Genomic DNA, 21227 nt, shown 5'->3' with positions numbered 1-21227 from the left:
AAATAAATTGTTTCAAGAGACAGACTTTTGCTGTTCTTACTAGAATAAGATCATTTATCGTCTAACCACTGGCTGTGGAAGATACTGAATAGCTAATTAATTCCTTGTCACAGACTGCTTAGAACTACAATCACTAATGTCAATGAGTTTTGCATTTAGAAACCAGACTCATGTTAAAGGAATGTTCAGACTAACATTTTAAAGGAAATACATGAAAGATTAAAATAGCACTCCCGACCTTCATTGTTACTGTGAAGTGGCTTTTCAATGGCTCCTGGAAATTTTGAACCCTATTTACCCTCAAAAAATACAACACTGACAAATGTATAGCCATTAATGTTAATATGAAAAATGGAGTGTACATATTCATTTATGCCCATATTGCTCATCATTACTGTAGGTTTCATAGTGTTGGTAGAAATATGTAGTTTGGTCATTAAAGTTTTGTTGGTTTTTTTTTGTGGTTTAAATAAAGCCCAATGAAAAACATTTTAAAAACCAGGCAGAAAACTGGTTGTTGGGGGAAAAGGAGGTAGAAAAACACCATTACCACATAAAAAAATCCAGTTGAGTTAGAAACAAATTTGTAGTTGTTGTGGTCCCCCTAAACTACTGACTAGAAGCGAGGGCTTTTTAGTTCGCTTTTGGCAGAAATTCAGTGCAATTCCAATGTCATGCACATAACTCAGCCACATGGATCAGCAACATTCAGGGGTTCCTTAGTGTGATAGATTTGAAAAACAATTGAAGGGATGTGGCCAGCTCCAGTTCTGAAGCTCCCTACAGCCAGGCTTCCCTGCTCACCACACGCATTGCGCTACCCAGTCTAACAGCTCAAGCGTTTCTCTCTCCCCGCAGTACCTCACCTTCCCCTTCAGGTTCAGCAGAGTTGCCAGCTGGGTTCAGCACAGAACCTGTACAGAAAAGAAAGTTTTATAAAATACTTGACGTGCTCTCCCCACAACTGACTATTTTAAATACCAAAAAGCCGGCAGAGATTCCAGACATGTAAAGACACCAACACCCACAAATGGACTGGAGTGAAGTTTATCTTGCCAAGCACAGGACAAAACATACTGAATTTTAAAGACTCAGATCCACAGCTGCTCATATTCTCTCCCCAAGACATTTGAAGAAAAGCCCCCGAGCATGCCAGTGAAAGCACTGTCAGGCGGACTAACTGCTCGAGACAACCCCCTCCCTGTGTTTTACCCACTTGATTTTCTCTAATATTTCGCTCTGTGGGGTATACCTTCAAGTCTGCACAAAGCAGAAGATCCACACACATTAGGTGCATTACCCCCATCGTCATTCCAAGACCTAATTCTCTCAGCTGTAAATTATCTACTCCTGAATTCTCCCCTTTGGGATAACTGTATGGATATGGAGACTAACTGTCTTTGGCCCAGGAAAATCTACATCTAAGAAAGAGAGTTTGTGCCACTGAAATGACCAGTGCTTGGATGCCATAGAGCGATAGAAGATTTTCACACGCTGCCCTCTACTGCAGCCAATAGTGTTGTTAGTTGTGTCACAAGAGCCCTCACGTGCTGAAGTCATGACTCAGGGCCCCACTGTGCTAAGCGATACAGAACCACACAACACAAAGGAGGTCCCTGCCCCCATCCCTCTCATTAGAGCTGCCATCAATCAGCCCAGACAATAATATTCTTTACCCACGGCATTGGCCACGTCACTCTCCTTTTGAGAGGAATCAGAGGAATGGGCCAAGGTCAGAGCACTGTGGGAATCCTTTGGAAAGTGGAAGCGGGAGAAGGACCCACCAAAAGATTTTGATAACCAAAAGAAATGGTGCAGAAACAATGAGAGAGGCAGGAAAACCAGGAGAGCATGGAGTGTGCAAATGAACAACAAGCTCTCTATCAAGTTCTTAGGCAAGCGCTAAGTGAGCATCATCATATTTGCAACTCTGAATAGCAGAATTATAGAAATTAAAATGATTTTCACACTGTACATTTCATTTTTATTCAAGTGGAAATTTGAGCCCCAAATTCTAGACTTTTAGCAACTCAAAGTTCTTCCAATTTACCTGAAGAAGTACCAGTTACTTCTGCTCCTTCGAGAGGGACAGTTGTGGGTTTGTCCTGGGTAATTATGTCTAAGGCAAAAAGAAGAGGAAAAAGCAGTTATGAACATGACATCAGTCTCCCATCACCAGCTGGCCACTCAGAGCCAGGAGCTTGCCAAACTAATGTTTAGGAATCTGCATCTTTAGAGACAAGACAGACTTATCCCACTTACATATAGTACATGGGCTTTCGCTGTGACAATCAGTTGGGCTACCCTGCAGCAGGGATGTGAAAGCTCAATGTGGTGCCTCTTGCCGCCACTATGAGTTACAAACTGCCCAAATCTGTCATTTCCCTTCAGTTTGACTCATCAGAACTTCCTAGAGTGACTTATAAAACCTCTAAACACGCTGTTCTCATTGAACATTCTCTGCAAGGTGTTGCCATGTGCAACTCCGAATTATGCATCTCCATCCCTCACATCAACATATCCTTTGGCCTAGGAGAAAGTGCCTTGTGTTGGGAACCAGGAGATGAGGAGTTCAACTGGGATTATTTCTACTGACTGGTGTTAACAATCCTGTGCCCTTCAAAATCCAAGTTATCACTGATCAACCCATCCTCCCTGAATGAAAGTTATACTGTCTAGGAAGAGAACCCAGATCTCTAATATGGCAGACCCAAGTCTCATCCACTTAGCCTAACCAAAAGAATTTGCCAAATCTAAATACGTGGTTATGCGGTGTGTACAATGAGGCTATTCGTGCATATATAATCCATTGTCTTAGTGTGTTGTGCATCCTCCTCTAGTGGTTGGTCCATATAACAATTTACTCCTACTGCCACCTATTATAATTAGTTCTTTGACTTGATAGAGCTCTATGCTGCAGTACCTTAAACAATCCCTTAGCCCGAGCCCTGGGAGCCCGAGTCAGCTGGCACGGGCCAGCCACAGATTTCGAATTGCACTGTAGACATATTCTTAGATGTAAAAAGCATTATAATCAGTATTTCAAATTATCCAAATAGACTGTTTCAAGAGACAGACTTTAGCTGTCCTTACTAGAGTAAGGCCATTTAATAGCTTCCATAGCTGCTTATTAAACATTAAATGAGAGTCCAGCGGAGGGCAACAAAAATGATTAGGAGGCTGGGGCACATGACTTACGAGGAGAGGCTGAGGGAACTGAGGTTATTTAGTTTGCAGAAAAGAAGAGGGAGGGGGAATTTGATAGCAGCCTTCAACTACCTGAAGGGGAGGGAGGGGTTCCAAAGAGGATGGAGCTCGGCTGTTCTCAGTGGTGGCAGATGACAGAACAAACAGCAATGGTCTCAAGATGCAGTGGGGGACGTCTTGGATATTAGGAAACACTATTTCACTAGGAGGGTGGTGAAGCACTGGAATGGGTTCGGTGGTGGAATCTCCATCCTTAGAGGTTTTTAAGGCCCGGGTTGACAAACCCTTGGCTGGGATGATTTAGTTGGGGTTGGTCCTGCTTTGAGTACAGGAGTGACTAGATGACCTCCTGAGGTCTCTTCCAACCCTAATATTCTATGATTCTATGAAAAGGGTAATTCCTTGCCACAGATTGAACAGAACTGCAATCACTGATGTCAATGAGTTCTGCATTTAGAAATCAGACTCCTGTAAAAGCAATGCTCAGACTAACATTTTTAGGGAAATTGTATGAAAGATTACAATAGTAGCAAAGAGTGCTCTGAAGTAGCCTTTCAATGGCTCCTGGAATTACTGAACCTATTTGCCCTTAGGAAATACATCATTGACAGATGTATAATCTTTAATATTAATGTACCCGTATTGTTCATCATAACTGTAGGTGTAGGACTCAGGTTTACTGATGGCTTCACTGTTGGCAGAAACACACAGTTTGGGTTGTTTTTTGTTGTTGTATAAATAAAGCTAAATGAAAAACATTGAGCTTTATTTATGTAACAACAATAAAAAAACCAGGCAGGAAACGGGGTAATGGAGAAACACAAACAAACACAAACACACACACACACACACACACACACACACACCCCTAACTGATTTAGAAACAAATGTATAGTTGCGGTCTCTCTAAGTTTCTGACTAGAAGGGAATTTTTATTTAATTTATTTATTTTTGGCAGAAATTCAATGTGATTTCAAACTCATGCACATAATTCAGCCACATGGATCAGCAACATTCAGTGGTTCCTTAGTGTGATAGATTTGAAAAACAATTTACAGTATGTGGCCAGCTCCAGTTCTGAAGCTCCCTACAGCCAGGCTTCCCTGCTCACCACACGTATTGCACTACCCAGTCTAACAGCTCAAGTGTTTTCTCTCCCCTCAGTACCTCACCTTTAACTTCAGACTCAGTAGAGATGCCAGCTGTTTTCAGCACAGAACCTGTACAGAAAAAGTTTTATTAAATACTTGAGGTGCTCTCCACACAACTGACTATTTTAAATATCCAAAAGCCATAGGCATGTCAAAAAGAGAAGTGCAGAGTCCTGCACTTAGGAAGGAAGAATCCCATGCACTGCTACAGGCTGGGGACCAACTGGCTAAGTGGCAGTTCTGCAGAAAAGGACCTGGGGATTTCAGTGGACAAGAAGCTGGATATGGGTCAGCACTGTGCCCTTGTTGCCAAGAAGGCCAATGGCATATTGGGCTGTATTAGTAGGAGCATTGCCAGCAGATGAGGGAAGTGATTATTCCCCTCTATTCGGCACTGGTGAGGCCACACCTGGCGTACTGCATCCAGTTTTGATCCCCCCACTACAGAAAGGATGTGGACAAACTGGAGAAACTGCTTATTAAACATTAAATGAGAGTCCAGTGGAGGGCAACTAAAATGATCAGGAGGCTGGGGTTCATGACTTACGGGGAGAGGCTGAGGGAACTGGGGTTATTTAGTCTGCAGAAGAGAAGACTGAGGGGGAATTTGATATCAGCCTTCAACTACCTGAAGGGGAGTTCCAAAGCGGATGGAGCTAGACTGTTCTCAATGGTGGCAGATGACAGAACAAGGAGCAATGGTCTCAAGTTGCAGTGGAGGAGGTCTAGGTTGGATATTAGGAAACACTATTTCACTAGGAGGGTGGTGAATCACTGGAATGGGTTACCTAGGGAGGTGGTGGAATCTCCATCCTTAGAGGTTTTTAAGGTCAGGGTTTACAAAGGCCTGGCAGAGCTGATTTAGTTGGGGATTGGTCCTGCTTTGAGAAGGGGGTTGGACTAGATACCTCCTGAGGTCTCTTCCAACCCAAATATTCTATGACTCTATGATCCCATTCACAAGATGATAAAGGAAAATTTAATCTACTGTCACCTATGCATTGGCTTTCTTTGCTGCCGTTGACTAGGGAGCTACACTGTCACAGGGATACCTCAAGGTGGTGTCTCATTTGTAAAATGAAAGTCACAGGCGCTTTCTTGCTCTCTTGTGTGAAAGGTGTTTTCTTTGTCCTCCCCGGATCTGGGAAAGGACAGGCACCAAAACATTCCATAAACAAAAACCCAGATGTCAAAATCCAGCTTTTCCACTCTGCAGTCCTCCCAGTTTAGTGCCTGCAGATGAAGATTAACTGCCCCAGCATTTGAATTACCTCCCAAACCCAGAGCTGTTTTTATCTGGTGTTGACTGGCCTCAGACTCTGCTCTCCGCAACAAGCCGCACCTGGTCTTTCAGTATTAAACCTGGGCAATTAGCCCCTGTCTTTTCTCACCAATTGCTTTTCCCAGGGGTCTGAACTCTCTAGTGTTCATTGATTCTCGAGAGAAAGTGAGAAAGGAACTTCAACAGAAAAAGGCTGCAGCCTAGATAGACATAAAATGGAAGAAAGGAAGCCGGGGGAAAAAGACAGACAGATAATGTAATACACACTATTCATATCACATTCATTCAATCATATCACATGCAACATAATGAGTTTTGTAGACTATAGAAACTTGCCCCAATATAGACACCCCACAGAGCATCACCCTACTCTGTCCCACACTTACCTGGGCCACAAATGGGTAGCTGCGGATACCACTTGCCATCAGCTTGGCATTGAATCCTATCAGCGCCCCTGAGGATGTAACCAGGATCACACTGAAACGTGACATTGGTTCTGTGTGTATAGTTATGTGGAAGTGGAGATTTCAGGCTTCCATGTTGAATGTGTGGGACTGGACACTGAGTCTCTGCAAAACACCAAACAAGGCTTTCCAGATCCTTTTATTACTTAGTGCACATCTTTTAAAGTACCGGTTAATCCTCCCCACACCTCTGCAAGGCAAATAAGGAAAGAAACTATTTTACAAACAGAGAAACTGAGGCAGAGCAGCAAAGAGACTTGCCCAAAGCCTGAGAGGAAGACAGTGGCAGGATAAAAACTCGGAGGTCTCCATTGCCCGGCCATGGGCTGGCACCGCACCACCTCTCCATACATTGTAGTTATTCAGAATCTGAGCGTGTGTGTCAGAGAAGTGGTCAGAGCATAGCCCTTCATTATATACACCCCACTCACAAGCTGATACAGGAAAATTTCATCTACTGTCACCTACGCACTGGATTTCTTTGCTGCCATTGACTAGGCAGCTTTTGTTACAAGAAAACTCAAGAGGGACACTAGATGTAAATACAAATATTTTTGGAGTCATCCTTCCATTTTCAACCACTGAGGGAAACAGCAAAGATGTTGGTGCTCGGTCTAAGACAGGGAACAATGAAAGCCAAGACACGTAGAGGACTGCTGGATCTATCTTCCAAGCAATCTGAACATTGTGAAAACACATGGTCACAAAAGAACATCACATTTTCTGAATCTTGCTGTTGACCTTTGTTTTTTAAGGAAAGTTCTTATTTCCCCAGGCAGTCGCAACAGATCATTTCTTATTGCACTGGATTTGTGATGAAATTTGACTATTGACAGGTCTCCTGGGGGGATTATGGGAATACTGGAGATGGGACAATGCAGCATTCAATACATGAACACCTTCCATGCTGTCCAATATTTTCGTGCTAAGTCTAAGACAATGAACAATGAAAGCCAAGACACTTAGAGGACTGCTGTCCTCTTCTAGACTGTCACAGGGATACCTCAAGTGGCTTGTTTAGCTTTTGTAAAATGAAAGTCAAGGCACTTTCTTGCTCTCTTGCGTGAAGGGTGTTTTCTTTATCCTGCCCTGAGCTGGGAAAAGGACAGGCACCAAAACACTCCATGAACAAAATCCCAAAGGCAAAATCCAGCTTTTCCACTCTGAAATCTTCCCAGTTTCGTGCCTGCAGATGAAGATTAACTGCCCCAGCATTTGAATTACCTCCCAAACTCAGAACTGTTTTTATCTGGTGTTGACTGGCCTCAGACTCCGCTCTCCGCAGCAAGCCTCACCTGGTCTTTCAGTATTAAATCCGGGCAATTAGCCCCTGTCTTTTCTCACCAATTGCTTTCCCCTGGGGTCTGAACTCTCTCTTTTGGGAATCAAATGAGCACCAAAGTAAGAAAGGAACTTCAACAGAAAAAGGCTGCGGCCTAGACATAAAATGGACATAAAATGGAAGAAAGGAAGCTGGGGGGGGGGAGGGAGAGACAGGCAATCTATTACACACCATTCATATCACATTCACTCAATCATACCACATGCAACATAATGAGTTTTATAGACTATAGAAATTTGCCTCAATATAGACACCCCACAAAGCATCACCCTACTCTGTCCCACACTTACCTAGGTCACAAACGGGTAGCTGCGGATACCACTTGCCATCAGCTTGGCATTGAATCTTCTCAGCGCCCCTGAGGATGTAACCAGGATCACACTGAAACGTGACACTGGTTCTGTGTGTATAGTTATGTGGAAGTGGAGATTTCAGGCTTCCATGTTGAATATGTGGGACTGGACACTGAGTCTCTGCAAAACACCAAACAAGGCTTTCCAGATCCTTTTATTACTTAGTGCACATCTTTTAAAGTACCGGTTAATCCTCCCCACACCTCTGCAAGGCAAATAAGGAAAGAAACTATTTTACAAACAGAGAAACTGAGGCAGAGCAGCAAAGAGACTTGCCCAAAGCCTGAGAGGAAGACAGTGGCAGAACCAGGATTAGAACTCGGAGGTCTCCATTGCCCGGCCATGGGCTGGCACCGCACCACCTCTCCATACATTGTAGTTATTCAGAATCTGAGCGTGTGTGTCAGAGAAGTGGTCAGAGCATAGCCCTTCATTATATACACCCCACTCACAAGCTGATACAGGAAAATTTCATCTACTGTCACCTACGCACTGGATTTCTTTGCTGCCATTGACTAGGCAGCTTTTGTTACAAGAAAACTCAAGAGGGACACTAGATGTAAATACAAATATTTTTGGAGTCATCCTTCCATTTTCAACCACTGAGGGAAACAGCAAAGATGTTGGTGCTCGGTCTAAGACAGGGAACAATGAAAGCCAAGACACGTAGAGGACTGCTGGATCTATCTTCCAAGCAATCTGAACATTGTGAAAACACATGGTCACAAAAGAACATCACATTTTCTGAATCTTGCTGTTGACCTTTGTTTTTTAAGGAAAGTTCTTATTTCCCCAGGCAGTCGCAACAGATCATTTCTTATTGCACTGGATTTGTGATGAAATTTGACTATTGACAGGTCTCCTGGGGGGATTATGGGAATACTGGAGATGGGACAATGCAGCATTCAATACATGAACACCTTCCATGCTGTCCAATATTTTCGTGCTAAGTCTAAGACAATGAACAATGAAAGCCAAGACACTTAGAGGACTGCTGTCCTCTTCTAGACTGTCACAGGGATACCTCAAGTGGCTTGTTTAGCTTTTGTAAAATGAAAGTCAAGGCACTTTCTTGCTCTCTTGCGTGAAGGGTGTTTTCTTTATCCTGCCCTGAGCTGGGAAAAGGACAGGCACCAAAACACTCCATGAACAAAATCCCAAAGGCAAAATCCAGCTTTTCCACTCTGAAATCTTCCCAGTTTCGTGCCTGCAGATGAAGATTAACTGCCCCAGCATTTGAATTACCTCCCAAACTCAGAACTGTTTTTATCTGGTGTTGACTGGCCTCAGACTCCGCTCTCCGCAGCAAGCCTCACCTGGTCTTTCAGTATTAAATCCGGGCAATTAGCCCCTGTCTTTTCTCACCAATTGCTTTCCCCTGGGGTCTGAACTCTCTCTTTTGGGAATCAAATGAGCACCAAAGTAAGAAAGGAACTTCAACAGAAAAAGGCTGCGGCCTAGACATAAAATGGACATAAAATGGAAGAAAGGAAGCTGGGGGGGGGGAGGGAGAGACAGGCAATCTATTACACACCATTCATATCACATTCACTCAATCATACCACATGCAACATAATGAGTTTTATAGACTATAGAAATTTGCCTCAATATAGACACCCCACAAAGCATCACCCTACTCTGTCCCACACTTACCTAGGTCACAAACGGGTGGGGGGGGATTGCAGAGGTGTGGGGAGGATTAACCGGTACTTTAAAAGATGTGCACTCTCTTTTGGGAATCAAATGAGCACCAAAGTAAGAAAGGAACTTCAACAGAAAAAGGCTGCGGCCTAGACATAAAATGGACATAAAATGGAAGAAAGGAAGCTGGGGGGGGGGAGGGAGAAACAGGCAATCTATTACACACCATTCATATCACATTCACTCAATCATACCACATGCAACATAATGAGTTTATCTGGTGTTGACTGGCCTCAGACTCCGCTCTCCGCAGCAAGCCTCACCTGGTCTTTCAGTATTAAATCCGGGCAATTAGCCCCTGTCTTTTCTCACCAATTGCTTTCCCCTGGGGTCTGAACTCTCTCTTTTGGGAATCAAATGAGCACCAAAGTAAGAAAGGAACTTCAACAGAAAAAGGCTGCGGCCTAGACATAAAATGGACATAAAATGGAAGAAAGGAAGCTGGGGGGGGGGAGGGAGAGACAGGCAATCTATTACACACCATTCATATCACATTCACTCAATCATACCACATGCAACATAATGAGTTTTATAGACTATAGAAATTTGCCTCAATATAGACACCCCACAAAGCATCACCCTACTCTGTCCCACACTTACCTAGGTCACAAACGGGTAGCTGCGGATACCACTTGCCATCAGCTTGGCATTGAATCTTCTCAGCGCCCCTGAGGATGTAACCAGGATCACACTGAAACGTGACACTGGTTCTGTGTGTATAGTTATGTGGAAGTGGAGATTTCAGGCTTCCATGTTGAATATGTGGGACTGGACACTGAGTCTCTGCAAAACACCAAACAAGGCTTTCCAGATCCTTTTATTACTTAGTGCACATCTTTTAAAGTACCGGTTAATCCTCCCCACACCTCTGCAAGGCAAATAAGGAAAGAAACTATTTTACAAACAGAGAAACTGAGGCAGAGCAGCAAAGAGACTTGCCCAAAGCCTGAGAGGAAGACAGTGGCAGAACCAGGATTAGAACTCGGAGGTCTCCATTGCCCGGCCATGGGCTGGCACCGCACCACCTCTCCATACATTGTAGTTATTCAGAATCTGAGCGTGTGTGTCAGAGAAGTGGTCAGAGCATAGCCCTTCATTATATACACCCCACTCACAAGCTGATACAGGAAAATTTCATCTACTGTCACCTACGCACTGGATTTCTTTGCTGCCGTTGACTAGGTAGCTTTTGTTACAAGAAAACTCAAGAGGGACACTAGATGTAAATACAAATATTTTTGGAGTCATCCTTCCATTTTCAACCACTGAGGGAAAACAGCAGAGATGTTGGTGCTCAGTCTTCGACAGGGAACAATGAAAGCCAAGACACGTAGAGGACTGCTGGATCTATCTTCCAAGCAATCTGAACATTGTGAAAACACATGGCCACAAAAGAACATCACATTTTCTGAATCTTGCTGTTGACCTTTGTTTTTTAAAGAAAGTTCTTATTTCCACAGGCAATCCCAACAGATCATTTCTTATTGCACTGGATTTGTGATTAAATTTGACTATTGGCAGGTCTCTGGGGGGGGGGGGGGGGGGGGATTATGGGAATACTGGAGATGGGACAATGCAGCATTCAATACATGAACAGCTTCCATGCTGCCCGCCCTCCCTGCAGCTTCCTGCTACTAAATCAAGCCATTGGGGTATTTCAACTTTTTGGATTCAGACTGTTCCTGCAAACGTACTGCTATTGCAGACAGGGAGGATTATAGGCTTAAGGGGACGCTGTCAGGACAGCTGTACTGGGAACCAGTAGCCAGAATAGGGGTCAGGCACAGGTGGTGGAGAAACCAGTGTGAAAGGAGGACAAGCATTAGCTTGGATGTGGGTCAAACAGCAGATCACATATATGGGTGCTGGGTGAGACAGGAAACTGGCAGCGTGCGTCTCAGGGAGTAGGTTGCTTGGAACATTTAAGCCACTGCAAAGGAGTGGTCAGCAATGGGATGGCAGAGGGTGGATGGGTTATGGGGACACATTGCGCAAAATCATTCAAAAAAATCTTTTCTACCCTTTCCCAATACGAGTCCATTTAGTGTAATTCAGAATGAGTTACCTTCGCACTGAGGGGTAGGCTCGCTCCAGGTTGGAGTGACCTCATCACCAGCGATACACTGAATGGAGGCATTTCCAACAAGTGAGAAGCCTCTGTCACATTTGTAAGTTACCGATGAGCCAACAAAAAAAACTCTCTTGCCCCAGTCACTGTGCTGGCCGTGGGAGATGTTCGGGGGTTGGGCACAAACTAGAACTGAAGAGAGAAAAATACATTTATACAGTAGATAAAAATCTCTAAAAAGAAAAGGAGGTGACAGATTCCCAGCATTTCCTGATGCAATTACAGCAAAAAACAGTCTTTCCATAATACCTGAAAGAACCCCTCAGGTATTTCCAACAACCTGCTATCTTGGTGTTCATCTCTTGCTGTGCATGGCATCAGGACAGCATGCACAAAAATGATGAAAAGATGGTTACGTGCTTATGTGGCCATTCGGCTGCTGTGACAGTCATTCACATGCTCCGTGAACAGCACTGAAACATGGATGAGGATGATCCAGAGAGATGCTGAACACCCACAGCTTCCATTGACTAGAAGGTCAGGCCTTGACTCAGTAAATTGGCTGTTACACTTCCACTTCTCCAAATCCAGATCTGAACCTCTTCCAGCTGCTCAAAACTCTCCCAGCTTCCCAATCTTCCTCCAAGCTACCAAACCCTCCGAGTCCCCCAACAAACACCTCAGCCCCACCCGCACACCTGAACCTTCTCTGTAGATACACAGAGCCATCCTTATCCCCAGCTGCCCATCTCTTCCAAACTAGCAAAGGGGGAGGTTAGTTAGGGTGACACAAGGGGGTAGCACTAGGTCTGAGGGGTAATATAGTTTTTCTTAGTGGTTGGTTTTAGTCGTTGGAGGTCACCCATGGAATTAATACACATTTTCATTGCATGATGGTAAACTATTCCCAGGGCTGCTCATGTATTTACACCCACAGTTCGGAAATGCCTTTGAGTGACTAAAATCCTCACAAGGCTTTTGGAAAATAATTGGATGCCTAAAACTCTTTTCAGGTGCTGAGCATTTTGAGACCTGATCCCCTCCACCCCTCAGACACAGAGCCGCAGTTTGCACTTGCACCACTATCCTCCCTGTAAGAGACTTGGGCATACTCAGGCTGGCCTAGCAGTCACAGCTGGGCTGAGGATTGCCCACCAGGGACAGGAGCCCGGTACCGGGCCAGAGCTGGAAGAATGACAGTTCTCCACCATTTTTACTGACCTGGTTCACAAACTGGTACGGCAGGATCCCATGTGCCATCATGTTTGCAGCTAATCTGAGCATTTCCGATGATACTGCCTTTGATATCATATCCAAAATCACATTTAATTGTAACTCTGTCCCCAAACGCATAGGTCTCCTCTCCAGGTCTAGGCATCGGTGTCTGTGTTCCTTTGTTAACATCTGGAGCTGGACAACGAACTTCTGAGAAACACCAACAACAGCAACAGCGTTAAATCACAGCAAAGGCAATTGTGTGGCTGCAGATTCATTTTACCAGGTGTATCTGAAAGCTTTGCAAGCTATAGAAAATTGGCATTTCCTTGACATTGCTGAAGAGGTTTGGTTTTAGAGAAAGTTTTATCTCCTGGGCCTTCATTTTCACTGTTTTTATGGGCAGCTGTTCTGATTACAGCTGGCAGGGTATTTTTGGCCTTCAGCACAGATAGACTCAGTGAGTAGCAGCTGCTGTGTTATAGCCATACTATGTATAAGAAAGCAGGTGATATGCTGTGATCTATCTTGATCACTATTTACTTTAGGTGCAGATGGAGATGGTGGATGGGGGCAACAGATCTGTCCGTAAGCATAGAAATGTAAAGGTGGCAGATTTTAAGAGGCACAACAGGGAATTCATAGCCCTGGGGTGTATGCAAACTTTAAGCTGCCTTTGTACCTTCCAGTACTGGACTGCTCCACACAGACAGCCCTGGGGACCTGTGCGCAGCTGCCTATGGGTTTGGCTTCAGCTTTACCCAGAATCTCTGCAGGGCTATGTGCTGTGAAATGCCCCAACACACCCCTCCCACTGGCACACCACTTACTTCAAGCCTTGCAAGAGGATTCTGGGAAGACAGCCCTATTGTTGTCTTCGGGTGGAGTCCTCTTCTGAACGGATCCGGGGCATTTAAAGACCTGTTTTTTCACTCTGGACCTTTTACTTGGGAGTGAGGATCACACCTCAAATTGCTAACCATAATCCCCAGTGTTAGCAGGGAGACAAGACCCTGACTATCCCTCCTTCTCTCTCACCACATCTCTACACTTTGAACCATACACACGCTGACTAGAAGCACAATCTCCCTATTGGTGTTAAATTTGCTCAATTAAAACAAAGATAATTTAGCCAAATACTTACTCTGACAAAAGTTCGGCGCTGAAGACCATGTCGAATTTTCAAGACAAGTAATACGCCCTTGCCTTAGTCCAGCGATCAGCTTATAACCTGGGTGGCAGCCATATTTAATCACCTTCCCAGCTGGAATCAATGTGCCAACCCTAGTCTTCCGAACAGCATTGGGAATGTCAGGTGGATCAACACAATAACCTAAGGGTAAAACATGAAGCATATAAGGACATACTTAGCCAGGAAAACCTATTGAGGTGAAATCTCCTCAACAAGAATGTGATGTGAGAGACATAGCTGGGGAAAATCAGAGGTCCATATTCTACCCTCTCTCGCTCAGATCCATGCAATCCCATTGCTCAGAATTTAACTCAAGTCATTGCAAGGAAACCGCATAGAAAATACAAGAAAAACAAATGGGAATATGGGTGGCAGTCACTACATGATTCTAGCCTGCGTTTGGAATTAGAAAGGGAAATGCAAGGCCCTACGCTAAACCAGACAGTGTTTCTGTTTGTCTGTAACATGTAGTGTTATTGTAGTCATCATGGTCCCATGATATTAGAAAGAGACAAGGTGGATGAGGGAATGTCTTTGATTGGTGAGAGACACAAGCTTAGAGCTTGCACAGAGCTCTTCTTCATGTTGGTAACATGATAACTTCTGAACACCACATCCAATCAATTCCAAACGTTCTAGGCATCAGTAGGCAGAAGCCTATTGATTTTGGTGGAATGTGGACAATCGGAAAAGGGACGAGGAGCAAACAGAGCTTCTTGCATCTGGTAATTGTTAATAGATCAAAGAACTGGTTGATCTCATCCATTAACACCTTCTAGCATAATACCTGCCATGTCAACACTGCCTGTTCTCCCAGTACCATTTAAAACAGGGGAGGGCAAACTATGGCCCGTCAGGGCTTTCAATCCAGCCCATGGGAAACAGAGTGGGGTGGGAGGGTGGCTCACAGGGATCTCGTGGTGGAGAATGGAGGAACGAAAGAAGCCCAGTGGTGTGTGCAATGAGGTCAGCCTACAGGAGTAACCAAGTGTCCAAACCTCTAGCTAATTTCAAACTATAGAATGGTTTAAACCGGAATCCCTGTTTTCAACCGTGAAGTAATTTAACGGAAGCATCATGGGGCTGTCTCAGCTCAGTGAGATTCAGGCTTATACTGCCGTGACAATTTCCTCTTTTTTTAAAAAGAGAACATGAAACTGGTTGCACCACTGCACTGGGTGTCAGTTCCGTGCACATCCCCACAGGCAAGCCAGAAGCAGTCCTGTTCCTGAGCCAACTTGTACACCTAGCCTCAGTCAGGCTGTGCAGACTGCACACTGCAGATCCCGCATGGAGAGTCTCTCACCAAGTCAGTTATGCTCAGTAGTAATTACATTAGCAGTGGTCCTATTCCGGTCACAATCACACTGATCAGGCACCAGGGAAATGCTGGTCACTGTTAGAAGTTAGAACCCCCTATTCAAACAACACCTGGCACAGACCTGTCATTCGCATCGTTCAAATTTGTGAGTGGCTGGCCTGTTAATCCTGGTAACGATCCTTCATTTCAATAACACTATTATGAAGGAGGTTGGGTGACCCTCACTGAAGCTGGTGGGCATGACCACAGCTGCCCTCCAACCAGGATAATTGTCAGACACAGTTAAGCTCCTTTATAGAGTAAGATGGATGAAACTATACATAAGAACATAAGAATGGCCACACTGGGTCGGACCAAAGGTCCATCCAGCCCAGTATCCTGTCTTCCGACAGTGACCAATGCCACATGCCCCAGAGGGAGTGAACCTAACAGGTAATGATCAAGTGATCTCTCTCCTGCCATCCATCTCCACCCTCTGACAAACAGAGGCCAGGGACACCATTCCTTACCCATCCTGGCTAATAGACATTAATGGACTTAACCTTCATGAATTTATCTAGTTCTCTTTTAAACCATGTAATAGTCCTAGCCTTCACAACCTCCTCAGGCAAGGAATTCCACAGGTTGACTATGCGCTGTGTGAAGAACTTTTTTTTTATTTGTTTTAAACCTGCTGCCCCTTAATTTCATTTGGTGGCCCCTAGTTCTTATGCTATGGGAACAAGTAAATAACTTTTCCTTATTCACTTTCTCCACACCACTCCTGATTTTATATACCTCTATCACATCCCCCCATAGCCTCCTCTTTTCCAAGCTGAAAAATCCTAGCCTCTTTAATCTCTCCTTATATGGGATCCATTCCAAACACCTAATCATTTTAGTTGCCCTTCTCTGAACATTTTCTAATTTCTAATGCCAGTATATCTTTTTTGAAATGAGGAGACCACATCTGTTCGCAGTATTCAAGATGTGGGCATACCATGGATTTATATAAGGGCAATAAAATATTCTCCGTTTTATTTTCTATCCCTTTTTGAATGATTCCTAACATCCTGTTTGCTTTTTTGACTGGCGCTGCACACTGCGTGGACGTCTTCAGAGAACTATCCACGATGACTCCAAGATCTCTTTCCTGATTAGTTGTAGCTAAATTAGCCCCCATTGTGTTGTATATATAGTTGGGGTTATTTTTTCCAATGTGCATTATTTTACATTTATCCACATTAAATTTCATTTGCCATTTTGTTGCCCAATCACTTAATTTTGTGAGATCTTTTTGAAGTTCTTCACAGTCTTCTTTTATCTTAACTATCTTGAGCAGTTTAATATCATCTGCAAACTTTGCCACCTCACTGTTTACCCCTTTCTCCAGATCACTTATGAATAAGTTGAATAGGATTGGTCCTAGGACTGACCCTTGGGGAACACCACTAGTTACCCCTCTCCATTCTGAGAATTTACCATTAATTCCTACCCTTTGTTCCCTGTCTTTTAACCAGTTCTCAATCCATTAAAGGATCTTCCCTCTTATCCCATGACAACTTAATTTACATAACAGCTTTTGGTGAGGGACCTTGTCAAAGGCTTTCTGGAAATCTAAGTATACTATGTCCACTGGATCCCCCTTGTCCACATGTTTGTTGACCCCTTCAAAGAACTCTAATAGATCAGAAAGACATGATTTCCCTTTACAGAAACCATGTTGACTTTTGCCCAACAATTTATGTTCTTCTATGTGTCTGACAATTTTATTCTTTACTATTGTTTCAACTAATTTGCCCGGTACTGACGTTAGACTTACCGGTCTGTAATTGCCGGGATCACCTCTAGAGCCCTTTTTAAATATTGGCGTTACATTAGCTATCTTCCAGTCGTTAGGTACAGAAGCTGATTTAAAGGACAGGTTACAAACCATAGTTAATAGTTCCACAATTTCACATTTGAGTTCTTTCAGAACTCCTGGATGAATGCCATCTGGTCCCGGTGACTTGTTACTGTAAAGTTTAATTCCAAAACCAAGAAGTGGGCTGTAGTCCACGAAAGCTTATGCTCTAATAAATTTGTTAGTCTCTAAGGTGCCACAAGTACTCCTGTTCTTCTTTTTACTTCAATCTGTGACAATTCCTCAGATTTGTCACCTACAAAGGATGGCTCCGAATCTCCCTAACATCCTCAGCCATGAAGACTGAAGCAAAGAATTAATTTAGTTTCTCCGCAATGACTTTATCGTCTTTAAGTGCTCCTTTTGTATCTCGATCGTCCAGGGGCCGTACTGGTTGTTTAGCAGGCTTCCTGCTTCTGATGTACTTAAAAAACATTTTATTATTACCTTTTGAGTTTTTGGCTAGCTGTTCCTCAAACTCCTTTTTCACTTTTCTTATTACATTTTTACACTGAATTTGGCAGTATTTATGCTCTTTTTTATTTACCTCACTAGGATTTGACTTCCACTTTTTAAAAGATACCTTTTTATCTCTCACTGCTTCTTTTACATGGTTGTTAAGCCACGGTGGCTCTTTTTTAGTTCTTTTACTAAGTTAATTTGGGGTATACATTTAAGTTGGGCCTCTATTATGGTGTCTTTGAAAAGTGTCTATGCAGCTTGGCACTGCCCAAACACAGGCTGCATGCAAGGCTGGTCTGTTTCGTTTGAAGGCTCTGTGCACATATGTTCGTGAACAGAAGCACCCAGGGACAGGGCCACCCTGAGGATTCAGGGGGCCTGGGGCAATGCGGGGGAACGGATATAAAAAAAGGCACCACCCGCTGTGGTGCTTGTACTTACCGGGCAGCGCGCCGAGTCATTTGCGGCAGTGGGTCCTTCACTCGCTCCGCGTCTTTGGCAGCACTGAAGGACCCACCGCCGAAGTGCCGCCAAAGACCTGGACCGCCACCAGGTGAGTAAAAATTAAAAAGGTGCCTCTAGCCAGGGAAGGGATTCTCGGCCAGGGCTCGTGGGGCCCTTGCAGGGCCCTGAGCCTAATTGCCCCACTTGCCACCCTTCTGGGTGGCCCTGCCCAGGGAACAGACAGAGAGAAGCTGCCCAGGCAGCCAGAAGCAGACAAAGGAGGAGCAGGAAAGCCAAGGAGATGGCAAGAAATACACTGGTAATGTGGTCTGAGAGAAAACGGAGAGTGTGAGCTTTTCAGTAGTGTGCTGGCAGGAACGAGGCTTCGAACGGTGAGCAAAAAACCTGTCTCCGGTGTGATTCCTGCGGTTTCGGGGAATCAGGACTTGCCTGCTTTCTCTGTGAATAAACAGGATTGCATCAGAGAAACACCGAGCTCGATCATCAATTTCTCCTCCTAACAGAAACAGCCTGCAAGACCCTGTGCACTGGCTAACTGCTCAGGCCAAATAGTATTTTTCAACCTGTCGCGTCCAAGCATTTACAGTGTGAGCTCAACTTGAAACATGGGAGTCGCCCCATGGAAGTCAACACAACCTGTGTGCTTAAAGTTAAGCACGTGCTCAAGAGCTGTGTGGAATGGGGCCTTAAGGAAAGAAAAGCACTGCCTCCATTTGGAACTGGAGGAGAAACGTAGCAGGGCAGAGCTGGAATTTGGCCAGGAAACCAGGATCAGAGCGGTAAGGATGACATGGGATCTTCGGCGAGCACAAGCGCCCAGGAGCTTGCCAGAGGGAAGCAAAGGGAGAGTCAAGGGGTGCGGGCGAAGGGGAAAGCCAGGAGAGGGGAGAAGGTGGGGATGGGATTGAAGGGAGAGACTCATCCTCCTACTCACTGAGAGCTCCCCCGGGCAGCAGCATGAGTACCAGGGTCCCCAGGAGCCGCAGGGTCCAGCCAGAGGGAAGTGATGTCATGGTGCCAGTGAGTTCCCAGAGAATGGTGGTGACAGCGCAGTCCAGGCAGGGCTGCAGCCGCTCCTCAGCCCGCGCACTGTGCAACACGGACCCCAGGCATGGCCACCCGTAGGCACATGAGGCAAGGGGAAGTGGAAGTCCGTGCGCTGCACCTGCAGGGGCCCAGGAAGGGGGTGGGCAGAGTGTGCACATGCTGCCCAGCCCCCACGGTAGCGTAATGCTCATGGCACACAGGGCAAGGGGTAGAGCCGGATACAGCTGCAGTTAGTACCGTAACACTGAGCACCGTACAGCTAAGGTTTCTCAATGGAAGGGAAATGCAGCATTGTTATTTTTTTACTCTGGGGACAATCACAAAGTTATTCTGATACAGCTGCACGACGCCCCCCTGTGCTGATCAGCACCCCAAAACAGTGATGATTTCTGAAACACAAGAGACAGTCTAGTTACCAAAGGATCCTTTCTACTCATCCCTGCTGTTACTCCATCCACCTCCGCTCATGTCATTACGCCGGGGATGTATCTGACTCAAAGCTCTAACAAACGCAAACCGAACCACACTGGAGATGGACCTTCCCCTGTAATTCCACAGAACAGGTACCACTGACAGCAGTAGAACAAGCTGCCCCCTAAGCTACCTGGCTAAATGTTTCAACTCTAACCATCTTTAGGTGTGAGAGGAGGGGCTGTCCCATGCCTCTTCGAGTCCCTGATGTGACGGCTCACTGGCCTGTGGGAGATATTGGTGCTTCATTCATCAGGAAAAGGAGTCTTTAAACATGCTGGGCATCTTCCTGTCTTACAGCCAAAGGGAGAAAATTATAAAAAACAAAAGACAATTGGCAGTTTTTAGAGTTGCACTTTATTGTAGCCCGGCAGGGCAGAAATAATTGCTTGATCACAAAGGTGTAGGTTAGAGGACACCCCTATCATTCATTGGGCAAGGGGGAAATGGTTAGCAGGTTGTTGTCTACAGTTAAATTTTCACCATTGATTCGTGGGAGTGTGAGGGAGGATATATAAATGCTACAGATGAGATCAGCACTGATGTCAACCAAAAATAGATGTGTTCAGTTTGTGAAGGAAAAAAACTGCCGACTTTTTAAATAAGAGATTAGGGCAGAAATTGGCTTTTTTAACCTTTACATTTTCAGTGGGGCAGAAGGATTTGTGAACAGAGTTGCACTTAAGGTTCATGGAAATCAGGCAGTTAAATAGCCATTCACTACTTTAAATATGTTTGGGTTATAATGCATTAAGGTTAAATATATGCAACAGTTGGGTGATTTCTGAAAGTTCAAGGTTGTTGGTGTATTCTGCATAGGGTCTGAAGCTTGCGTTAACTGAAGGTTTCCTTCCGTACATTTTAATCTAGTTTCTCTCAACTTGCTTTCCCTTTCTGAACTGAAAGGAGTCTGAATTCAACCCTTTTACTATAGTCCCCACAAACATATAAGAGGATGAAATCTAGGGTTACCATACGTCCGGATTTTCCCGGACATGTCCGGCTTTTGGGGGCTCAAATCCCCGTCCGGGGGGAAATCCCCAAAAGCCGGGCATGTCCGGGAAAATCGGGAGGGCTCAGCCGGGGCCTCTTTGGCCGGGGCCGGTGCGGGGCCGGGCCAGGGTCGCGGGGCCGGGGGCATGGTGCCGGGCCAGGCACGCGGGGCCGGGCCGGGCTGGGCGCGGGGCTGGGCGGGGAGCCAGGGGCGCGGTGTCGGGCCGGGCCCGCGGGGCCGGGAGCCGGTCCGGGCCCGCGCCGCCGGGGGGTGCGCTGGGCTGCGGGGCCGGGAGCCGGTCCGGGGCCGGGGGGTGCGCTGGGCCGCGGGTGCGCTGGGCCGCGGGGCCGGGGGGTGCGCTGGGCCGCGGGGCCGGGAGCCGGTCCGGGGTTGCAGGGCGCGCTGGGCCGGGAGCCGGTCCGGGATCGCGGGGCCAGGCCGCCGGGGGCCGGCAGTGCTGGGCGGGCCGGGGCCGGCACCCCAGGGCCCGAGCCGACCCAGGCTGGAGCCGCGGGGGGGGGGGGCAGCCTGGGCCGCGCCTCCTCCCCCTACATCCCCCTTACCTGCTTCAGGCTTCCCGCGAATTAAATGTTTGCGGGAAGCAGGGTAG

General features: G+C 45.7%; 1 protein-coding gene across 1 annotated transcript; it reads right to left on the bottom strand.

Moving 5' to 3' along the window:
- Positions 1-1254: 1254 nt before the first annotated feature.
- On the bottom strand, positions 1255-19118 carry LOC128835639 (C4b-binding protein alpha chain-like). The gene is made up of 7 exons (XM_054025220.1): positions 19040-19118; positions 13928-14116; positions 12790-12993; positions 11566-11760; positions 10101-10283; positions 6027-6094; positions 1255-1260 (listed from the first exon to the last, which is right to left on the bottom strand). Exons 1-7 carry the CDS (start codon positions 19116-19118, stop codon positions 1255-1257), a joined length of 924 nt encoding a protein of 307 aa, XP_053881195.1.
- Positions 19119-21227: the final 2109 nt, after the last annotated feature.

Source organism: Malaclemys terrapin, chromosome 4 (genome assembly GCF_027887155.1).
Source record: "Malaclemys terrapin pileata isolate rMalTer1 chromosome 4, rMalTer1.hap1, whole genome shotgun sequence".
Taxonomy (NCBI): domain Eukaryota; kingdom Metazoa; phylum Chordata; order Testudines; family Emydidae; genus Malaclemys; species Malaclemys terrapin.
This window is presented reverse-complemented; position numbering and strand designations above follow the sequence as displayed.

What these genes read in the sequence shown, in the direction of transcription:
- LOC128835639 (XM_054025220.1), bottom strand. Translation starts at nt 19,118, where the DNA reads ATGACATCACTTCCCTCTGGCTGGACCCTGCGGCTCCTGGGGACCCTG. An exon ending in GCTGCCCGGGGGAGCTCTCA is followed by an intron (nt 14,117 to 19,039) that starts GTGAGTAGGAGG and finishes TTTTACCCTTAG; the next exon opens with GTTATTGTGTTGATCCACCT. An exon ending in AGCGCCGAACTTTTGTCAGA is followed by an intron (nt 12,994 to 13,927) that starts GTAAGTATTTGG and finishes GGTGTTTCTCAG; the next exon opens with AAGTTCGTTGTCCAGCTCCA.